The sequence below is a fragment of the Aulostomus chinensis genome, chromosome 23 (assembly GCF_037954235.1).
Source record: "Aulostomus chinensis isolate RoL2024-O1b breed Wild chromosome 23, RoL_Achi_v1.0, whole genome shotgun sequence".
In the NCBI taxonomy this organism is placed as follows: domain Eukaryota; kingdom Metazoa; phylum Chordata; class Actinopteri; order Syngnathiformes; family Aulostomidae; genus Aulostomus; species Aulostomus chinensis.
The window spans coordinates 11,618,747-11,629,090 of NC_141342.1; the positions used below are offsets into that span (position 1 = coordinate 11,618,747).

Below are 10,344 nucleotides of genomic sequence, written 5' to 3' on the forward strand. Positions count from 1 at the left end.
AATAAACTCTTTAAGCTGTTTATGCCACATGAACTTTACATGATTGGTGGACATCAATCATTCTGATGATGAGAATAAACTTTTTTTGATTGAATTTGCTTTTTTTTTTGTTCTTTTCAACTTTTCCCGAGTCATGGACAGAGTAACTTGATTATAATTACACTCAGAGGGCGACCTCCTCGCCCTCTGAGTGTTTAGGCCTTCATCTAAAATGGGAATTCAAGGCTGACGTCAAAAAAATCTCCACCAGAGAAATAGAGAGATGTGGACTGACATTTGAATAATGCAACGAGCAGACAAGAGGAATGACAGAACAGCTGTTTTTTTATGTGTGTGTATGTGTGTGTGTGTGTGTGTGTGTGTAAATTCCTAAGTCACAAACCCACGTTCGGCAGAGTGGCTGCAGAGGGCAGAGTGAGAGGGAGGGACACTGATGAAGAAGAAGAAGGAGGAGGAGGAGGAGGAGGAGGAGGACAATGAGAGGGGGTTACAAAGAAGGGGCACAGACTGAGTGTGCAACAGCCGACAAAGGTAGATCACACCGCTGCGACAAGTCAGTGAGAGTGAGAAAGAGAGGAGGAGATTCATACGTACTAAAAAGAGAAAGGGAGAGTGTCTGGTTGGGCAACAGGAGTGTGTGGCAGCCAGGAAGAGGGCAGCCAAGCTTGAGGAGATGCTGTGAGGATTCATGCCAAGTGATGGAGCCTGAAGCAGCCAGCAGCAGGCGGGCGCAATTAGTCAGGTAGGCAATATGTCACCTTTATTATGATTTATTCTCATGAGAGTCTTGTTATTTAACTACTACTTGTATTAATTGTTTAAAATTCATTTAAAAATACAACTTTGTGTAAAATGAAGACCTAACGTGGAGTGGGACTGAGGTGATGCGCTTGTAATATTACTTAAAGGTACTTTTTCCTAAGCTTTGAGAAGTTGCGTAATCTATTCAACTTCAAAGCTCAACTTTTCCATTAAAAGGCGTAATCTTCTCCATGGTACATGCATCATGTCCACAGTCTCATCAAGGAATCTTCACAGTCAGGAAAATTAGCGCCTGCAAAAGTCGGCTGACGTCACTATTTTATCAATTAAGGTCAAATGTGGGGTGATGATTTTGGTTGACATTGAAAGACTTGGAGAATGTTGGAGACATGCAAATGTTTTTATTTGATGGAGAAGGAGGATATTTTCCATGCTGATGTATTCAACATGCTCGGCGACCAACTTCACATGATGCTTCAGTGTCCTTGGGCATCACAAAGCTCACTCTGTGTGGTACACAGACCCACCATTTGTCCTCCCGTCTATCCCTCTTTAGCATTTTAAGTCTTCTCTTCCCAAGCAAGTGACCCCCGCTGATTAACAAGGAGATTTTCCAAATATTTCACAACACCCACGTAACCCCAGCGGCTATGAGGTTGTTCGTCTCTCGTCTCATCTGTGACAAAGACCTGATTGTCTTCTCTTATTTACTCTGTGCCTCACTTGTTTGGGACTGCGGTTGATACTGACTGAGATTGCTGGATGCTCACCATGTCAAACCTCTGGGTCACCCACGGATGTCTGAGGAGGCTGAGTGTGAGAGGTTTTCTCATGAATTTTTATCTTTATCTTCATCTGTTTTTGCTTTTTCAATAAGGTCAAGAACAGGGCAGAGACTTTAGTGATGTGTTAAAGCAACAGAGTCAGTGTTAAAAATCCCATCTCAGCCAGGAGCTGGTGTAAGTTTCTAAGTTCCAGTGATTGCATTGTTAAATAAAATATATGCGCATATATAATGCAAATAAACTGCAGAGGCGTAAATATAGACAGTGCTAGAGGTGCTGCTGGACTGGGGGCAGTCGGAAGGCCCCATGTGTTGGACAGAGAACAGGCCCTTTGAAAGCTCATGTTAGATTTAATGCAGCACGCCATTGTGTATACCCATGAAAGCTAATCAAAATTAGCCACCTATAGCAAAATTACACTTATCTTTAAAAAAAACTATGAATATTATAAAAATAAATTTGAATTGAATGAACAGACTCTTATTTTCTTTTTCTTTTTTTGGTTTATACACATGTGCAATGACAACTGCTGCGTAATGAGACGATGTTGTCCGGTAGGGCCCAGCGCGGCAGCGTACGTCAGGGCCTGCGGTTCTTGCAGCACTTGTTCCAAAACTAATTAGAGTTGAAGAAAGTTTGGCTGCTGATGTAATAAGATGGTTTATTTTTGATCCGCATGAAGTGAAATAGGATTCGTACGACTGTATACGGTTCTACTGTTGATTAAGAAATCCAAACATGCAGTACATACCAATGTTAGGGCTGAAATGTAGAAATTTTACTCACAATACTCAGGCGTACTTAATGGTATTTTTTTTGGGGGGGGGGGGTGGACCTTGGGGCCCATCTGGCAACCAACCTGACCGATCAGCTGCCCACCCAATCTCAAACTAATAAAAAAAGAAATCAGTCATCCTTTCAACTTGGGACCCCAATTATCCGGCATCTAACAGCATGGCGTCACATGTTCATCATCATATGTATCATATGTTGTAATTACATAGTATCGTGAATCATGCATGTGATGGCAGCTATCTTTAAAATGTTTAATTTGCGAAAATTTATCACGAAAGTTATATGGGTAGCGATCCCAAACCTTCGAAATGAAACAGTTCAGAGAATTGATCTCTGTTTTGTGTACGTTTTTGTCATCAGGTTTTTTAAGTAAAACAACAGCAAACAAACACAAAAAGAAATTCTGCACATTCAGAAAACATCAATCCAGACTCTGACTGACTGAAAATCAATAGAACAGAATTTCCAGCGTGTTACTCAGTAATTCCAGAGATCCAATCAGAACTGGATACAGCAGGAGGTGCAGGTTGAGGGAAAGCCTACCATGTGACTCCGTGTTCAGAATTTAAATATGCTGACAAATCCTCTGGTCATGTGCGGAAATAAGTGACTCGGAGAGGCCCCACCCCTTCCTGTCACACATTTGTCACCACCAACATGCCACTTCACGTTCCCCCCCTTTGCCCCACATTCTTTTTATTAAAGATTTCTATCTTCAGCAGTCTCATGCTGCAGTTCCGCAGTTTGGGACACATTCCAAATCTGTGTCTCATACCAGCCCTTCCCTGCTGCCAGATTGGTTTTCACACACTCCCAGGCCCCTCCCTGCTACCACGGCGATGCAGCTGTCACCTGTCAGTTTCATGGTAGGGATGCACACCGGCCTGTTATGGGCTCAGAATAGAATAGTGGGACACTTTTGCTGGAAGTGGACGAGTACAACATAGAGTTTCTGAGACAGAGAGAGAGAGAAAAAAAGAAAGGATCTCTGCCATATGGGAATGTAGCATGGACAGAGGCTAGAGGGGGGCTGCTGGTGGGAGTGACCCCTCTGCTGGGTTCACCGTACGGGTAAGGCTTTGTGACTTAGCCACACTTGGACAAGTGAGTTCATTCAAATGTGTAGACATGACTTTCATCATTTATTATGTATTATTTATATTACAATTTGAGGTTTTTGTGACATTTTATAGATGTGGGTCTTGATTTCTTGATTACTATTATTATTATTATTATTATTATTATTATTAATAATAATAAGAGATCTAATATTATTTGCATGTTTAGTGTACCTTTATGCACTTAGACATTTTAATTAGTATCAGTTAAAATATGTTTTAATGATACAAGACCTTCTTCTGCCTTTGCGTCACAGCTTTTTACAGGAACGTGTCTTTCGGTGATCCGTACGGAATATTTTCATCCATATTTAACGCTTGAGACCATTGACTGAGGCCGTTTAAACTAAGCCTGTAGAAGAGTTTGAAGACTGAAGATGTTGCCATATGCAGGCCAAAAAAATTCTTTTTTTATAAGAAGTATAAATGTGTGTGGACCAACTTTCTCTTTTTGTCTTACACCTTTGAAGATGTTTCTCCCGATTCGCACACATTTTTTTTTGCATTTTTATTTTCTTCTCACTCTGTCATTTAACATCATATTCCTTTGTCTAGGACGTTATTTTAAGTTATAGTTTATCTGTGTTTCAGAATGGATGACCAGGACAGAGTGAGTCAAGCATCCAGTGTGGCCACCATCTCCTACTTTCCAGTCAAAATGGTTTGTTTTTATTTTGCATCTTTTATTGTGAAAATTTTCTATTATAGGATGTTAATATAAACACGATCAAACTCTCCGGTACCAGGAAAGTGATGGAAAGGTGCAAAATTTTGGGAAAAGATGTCAAGCTGCAAAGAGAGACCCCAACTGTCCTGTGGTCATTAGAGGATGGCTCAACAAAAAAGTAACATCACACACACACACACACACGCACGCACACAGGCGCGCGCACACACACACACACGCCTGTGTTATGCTGAGGAGTGTGTGACTGAGTTGATGTAACAGGGACTCTTCCCTCTGCAGGATAGCGCTGGTTTGAAGCTATGGAAGAGAAGATGGTTCGTCCTCTCCGATTACTGTTTGTTTTACTATAAAGGTAACAATAGTTCGTTTGTGGCCCTGAATTTCTCTCATGTCCTCTGACTGCGCAGCAATGAATCACTCCTTTTGTTTACTTCTTTTCTATCGCCATCAGACAGCAGAGAAGAATCTGTGCTGGGCAGTATCCCACTCCCGAGCTACAAAATCTTATTCTGCACACCGCGGGAATGCAAAAACAGAAAGTTCACCTTCAAGGTATCTTGTTCTCAAGTATAGTATCTTGTACTTATGTAATTAAGTACTGCAATCGTATAAATAATAATACAGTAATACAGAAACCTTATTATCATTCATTCGTTTAGTTTTATTTATTTGAATTCTCTGCATTTATTTTCCACAGGGATATCGTACCTATTTAACTGTCTGACTAATCCTATAAGTTTCTACTGGAGTTCAGTATTGTGGCGACAGCTTTTTCAGCACCCTCTGATAGACAAAGGTGTTTGTGAAGAGAATAACTTTAAAAAGTATCATTTCTGTAATACCAGGTGGTGCACCAGGGAATGCGTTCCTATTTCTTCAGTGCTGACACCCAGGAGGACATGTTGGGTTGGGTCCGAGCTCTCAGTCAATCTGCTGCAATGGAGCATGATAGCTCCCTGAAGAGGTTCAGCACTTTTCTTTCTGGACATGAATTGTTAGGGTGCTTTCACACCTGACTTGTTAGGGTGCTTTCACATCTAACTTGTTAAGTTCATTTTCTCAAACTCTTCTCTGGCACGGTTTGTTTGGGCAGGATTGGTGGTCTTTGTAATGTGGTGTGATTCAACGTTGCACCGATCACCAGTGCACTCCACAAGTTTGAGTTTATAAAACTCCTGCAACCAGCAGTACTTGGCTTTTTTTTGGGTGCATCAGAGCACCTAAACTGTACAGGTATAGCTGCTCCCTTTAAAAAAGAGAAAATATATGCAAGGAAAGTGGGGTTATAGGCACTAATACAGAGCCGATAACCTTATTACCATATTTACTCTCCCTAGCCACACATCCATCTTCTTATTCTTTTGGGTTTATTGGCTTCTGGCCAATCAGTTTATGCCCCAACCCACCTAACATGGATTGCAGTGACACATTTTGGTTTTCTCTACCTGAAAACAAACCACACCAAAGAGGAAAACCCTGCAACTTGAAAGATTCGTCATTCGGTTCAGACCAGAGCAAACGAACCAGGTGTGAGAGCATCCTTAGAGGATCCAAAACTTACAGTCGAATCTGATTCTTTCAGGCGCTGCTCAAGCTATCAAGACTTCACACAGATAGGTGGCAGCATTGAATCGGTGGACTTTCCTAGATCCCCCTCCGATGTAGAGGGTCTCTCCCAAAACCCCAGGCACGTCAGCAGGACTCTAAGTGAACCGAGTCATCTCACTGGTGGAAGAATGGGGATGTCGCACTCAGAACAGAGGGGGAGGAGGAGTGTGCGTCAGAGGAACAGCAGGTTGTCAAGTCATCTGTGTGTGTGAACACATATTTAACTCACTCGAGGAAAAAAAAAATCATCTGAAGTTGGTCCCGGCTTTGGCTCGGCTTTCTGTTCTATTTTTCTCTGATGTTGCAGCCCCTCAGCTCGAACACCCAGCCCTCCTGATTTCAGCAGGAGAGGAGCTTGTGGTCCAAACCAGGAGGAAGATTCGCTTCCATGCAATTCTGGCCAGAATACACCACCCATGCAAACAGAAATGATGGGAGCAGGTTCTTTGACCTCCAGAGGGCAGATGGGATCCCGGCCTCATACACCAGTGGGAAGGGTGGATATTCGACCCCAGGATGACCCAGTCATGGTGCCGGAGACTCTGTACTACACACCTGCCTCACCTAAGCTGGAGTTCAAATCCTCTCCTACTACTCCAGTAACAGAGAGGTGGCAAAACCTGAGCAAGGTCAGGATCTCTAAGAAAAAAACAGACAGGCGGCAAATTAAAGAAGAAAAAGATCATTCCTCCAAAAGCTATTTCCTTATTTGGTGTTGGTGCTCCAATCTGGTGACTGAGAAGGCCTCAGGACATGGTTCACATCATTTCTATCCCCCAGGCTTTACAGATGGGGGCATCAGCATCTTGTTTGGTTTACGCAGGCTTTTCCTTTCATTTGTAACCTGTCTGTATAATCTAAACTGTGACATTTACTTTGTTGACGTGCAAAGCACCTGCACTAGGTTTATATATTCTATTGGAAATTTATGGACGGCACGGTGGTGCAGTGATTAGCACTGTTGCCACACAGCAAGAAGGTTCCGGGTGGATTGGATATTTAACAGGTGCGATGAAGTTTAGTCTGATTTCTCTTTATTGTTTTGGGTTTTTATTCTTTTTTTCTTTTCTTTTTTTTGCTATGGGAGAAACCAGAAATTGTATTATCCAGCCATTTGTGTGCATTGTTCATTTTAACACAAACCATTTCCTGTAAAAATTTGAAAAGCAAAAGGATTTCAAAATGTTCCCAAAAAACTGTAGAACTCTTTAATTTACTTTCACTATCTGTAGCTCACTCCCCTCTCTCTCTCTCTCTCTCTCTCTCTCTTTGGTTGTTTTGTTTATAGCCTACACCTACATACGGTTCTGTGCACCACATCCCGAGTGGGCGAAGACCTTTAGGAAAGGTGATTGTAGTACAGTCAATAAATCTAAAGTTAGAGGATCTGACTGACTCCAGATTGAAGTCTTAGCTGATTTCCCTCTTTTATTTACAATCATGTTTCCTCCTGCTCTCATCTCTTCCTCCAGAGCAACTCTGCAGGGGTACCTGCAGACTTACTGCCTCCTTTGCCCCCCTCATCGAGAGCAGCCCATGTTTCCCACCCCCCACACCACCACCACCACCACCACCATCACCACCGCAGCCATTTATCTGTCTGTGTGCTACCGCCAACCATGGTACAATTGTTGTGTGATGAAGCTTTACAACGGTCACCGGTATTGTGTTGTGTCTCCTAAAAGGTTGTGTTTGTTGTGCGTTTGCAGACCACTTTTTCCAACACATTTGATATTTTCATGCACTGTTAGGTCTGCTGTTGACTTTTTTGTGCTTGCCATTTTATTGTGTTGACAATAATACATATTCTGTTGTGTTTGTTTTTATTTGTGACTAATAAATTGTGTTTTTCGTGTATAATGTTTTTTTTTTCCATGCAGTTTTAAATCTATTATAAAATGTGTCTGTCTGTGTGTTTTGTCTGACTTAATGAGCCATTATTGTCCCATAGATATTGTAGTTAATGTCATGCGTTGCTATAATGTTGCTCTAATGATATTTCTCTCAACTCACAACTAAACGCGTAATGCACATTTGAGACAGTGCTATTTTAGCTCCAGAACACTAAAGCACTAAAATGAAAGCATCCAAATATTACCATCAACACGTGATGCAAAATAAGCACTAAAAATAAAAAAAAAATCTTTAAAAAAAAGGTCGTAACTTCTTTAACAAAAATACATTTCTAATCTCATACCAATAAAGTACAGAGAGCAGGAGGAGAACAAATATTTTTTTTAAAAAAAGTGAATTTTCTTTAAAGTTCTGTTAAACAAAGACGACTTTGATGCTTTTCAGGGTCCAAAGCCAGAGCCTAGGGAAACTCCACCAATCAGACCTCTGGAAAGTGATGCAGATGTGTGTATTCTTTACAACTGGTTTTTTTTTTTAATAATTTTTTTTTTTTCAGTTGTTTCTCTCTTTGCATAGACATCACTTTTGATTTTATTCCTCTTCAGGCTGTGCTGACAAGGTTGTGTGGGTGTGACAAGCTGCTGCAGACTCTTTCGGTAGAACTGGCTCAGCTGCAAATGGACAAGGTCGGTAGATGAATAAGTTGTAATATTGCTGCATATCATGCATCTCAAAATAAACAACTGGTTTTCTTTTGGCAGGACAGCGTCCAGTGTGCATTAGAAGTGTCAAGACTGCAGCTGGATGAGTGGAACAGCCAGGGACCCCGGGCCCAAGGAGAGGCACTTGCCCAGAAGGCTTTGCTCCAGGAGGAACTTGTCACAATCCGGGCTCGAATGTGTGACGTATCATTGGTGTGTAAAAAAATGAGAGGAAAGGGAACCTACTTCTTTTCCTTACATTTGTATATGTATTACACATTACAAATTGATTGTTTTTCTGTCTGTCGCTCTACTTTCATCAAGGAAATGGAGAGAGTTTGGAGTCAGTATGAGAGAATGGAGAGTGAGCTGTCTGTCATTCGTTCGCACCTACAGCACATCTGTAACTTTGGACTGCCACAGGTCTGTGTCTCCTATACAAACTCTATCAAAACTTCAGTTTTGATGTCATTTCACAAGAAAAGTCTTGCTGTCATCTTTACCAGGAGCAGTCTCAGGCTCAGAGAGAGCTGTGGATGATGGAGGACATCCTCGCTGGACTGAAGGTCAACAGGGATCATTTCCGCTTCCTGCTGGGACTCCAACGACACCACAGTAAGCAACATCTGGAGTTTACACTCTGATAAGTGGTGGTCACGGCAGCATTCATCTAGAGTTTTGTCAGGTCAACCAATGTGCTAGAAATAAATTGAATCAGAAAAAATGGAAATTTGTTGGAATATTTCTTAATATATTCAGTAATTGAGGGAGAAAGAATTTGTAAATGTGTCAATAACAATAGGTATGTAATGATATCAGCATTTCACGGAACGATAATACCTCGGTATGAAGTCCACAGTTCAATATTTATTGCAATATTCAATAGAAAGAGTGTCGTAGGCGTTCGCTAAACAATATGACAATGGTCATCCAAAAAGGATGGGGTATGAGAGCTAAAAGTCCCTTTTATGAAATGAAATAATTGCACCAGCAGGATTGTTGTCACATTTTTCTCCTTTGTCATTTCCTTTTTGTGTTATGCAGGCAGCAACCCGCGTTACACCGCATAACTGCAAACTATTATTTTGGAGTGTGAACCTGTAAACCAAACCAGAACCAATAAAGCGGCCATATTTTTCACTCTTCAACTAAGAGTGTAGCGCAAAGTATGACGGGCGCGCAAGGGTCAGCGGTAACTCTGGTTCCCACTTCAATCTGCTCTGCTCGAATTGCAGAGGATTAAAAACTGCACTTTTTGTCCAGAATAAGTGAAACCATCACACGTCTGCAATGGTATCGAGACACTTTTGTCACAATGATACTAAAAATGGACGACACCATTACCTCCCTGGTAAATAAATATAGATAAAGGAATTAGGTCAAGCTGCACTAGGCAACGATTTAAAACCACCTTCTCAGCCACAGGACAACAGCCTCATAAACAAAGAGCCAAACTGAAGCAAACATTTCATTTGCACGCAGGAAGTGAGAATAAAACTATAAAGTCAGCCAATAAGAGTTCTCGGTCTCAGGAATGATGTGTGCTTACGTCACATTGCAAATTTGGATTTTATTTGCCTCCTGCTTTTATTTGGAAAAGCCAGGACACAAAGTAAATCTTGATTGTTCCATAAATGATCAGCAGAAATACTTTGACCTTTTCTGTCTCAGTGTTCCAATCGTCAGACCCACATCCTGGATCTCCTGGTTCTCCCACAGAGGGGCTACAGAGTGGAGCCCCCATGGTAGGACTTCCATCCATTGTTCTTTGGTTGAAATCCTTGGCATTTGTTCTCTCCTTGTGGAACAAACAAGCAAATTGTTGTCCAGACTTTGTCAGTGCAAATCCATCTGGTGCCATCTGTTGACCGGATATAATACACCCATCACAACGTCGAGCTAATGCGAATTATTTGAATGACATGTCAATCATAAGTGAGCCAATAACTTACTATCAATCTGGTATACAGCAGACATATGGCTTCTCCTCTTTCATAGCCTTTCTTGTCAATTTCATGTGAGTAGAACACAGA

The 10,344-nt window shown here is 41.5% G+C and overlaps 1 protein-coding gene across 2 annotated transcripts in view; it reads left to right on the forward strand.

The window, feature by feature from the left end:
• The first annotated feature begins 482 nt into the window (after positions 1-482).
• Positions 483-10,344, forward strand: part of plekha4 (pleckstrin homology domain containing A4) — a 14,954-nt gene continuing 5,092 nt past the window's right edge. Inside the window, exons 1-17 of one of the 2 annotated variants that reach the window (XM_086195341.1) lie at positions 483-742; positions 4,052-4,121; positions 4,207-4,305; positions 4,428-4,500; positions 4,600-4,700; positions 4,994-5,112; positions 5,731-5,943; positions 6,064-6,385; positions 7,045-7,104; positions 7,229-7,378; positions 8,055-8,114; positions 8,216-8,296; positions 8,372-8,524; positions 8,636-8,734; positions 8,818-8,926; positions 9,983-10,056; positions 10,337-10,344. The exon at positions 10,337-10,344 is cut by the window's right edge and continues 97 nt beyond it. In XM_086195341.1, coding sequence (XP_086051467.1) covers positions 699-742; positions 4,052-4,121; positions 4,207-4,305; positions 4,428-4,500; positions 4,600-4,700; positions 4,994-5,112; positions 5,731-5,943; positions 6,064-6,385; positions 7,045-7,104; positions 7,229-7,378; positions 8,055-8,114; positions 8,216-8,296; positions 8,372-8,524; positions 8,636-8,734; positions 8,818-8,926; positions 9,983-10,056; positions 10,337-10,344 — 1,835 coding nt within the window. In that variant the 5' untranslated portion in view covers positions 483-698. The remainder of the gene's footprint in view (positions 743-4,051; positions 4,122-4,206; positions 4,306-4,427; positions 4,501-4,599; positions 4,701-4,993; positions 5,113-5,730; positions 5,944-6,063; positions 6,386-7,044; positions 7,105-7,228; positions 7,379-8,054; positions 8,115-8,215; positions 8,297-8,371; positions 8,525-8,635; positions 8,735-8,817; positions 8,927-9,982; positions 10,057-10,336) is intronic. The other variant, XM_086195342.1, reaches the window with a different exon arrangement.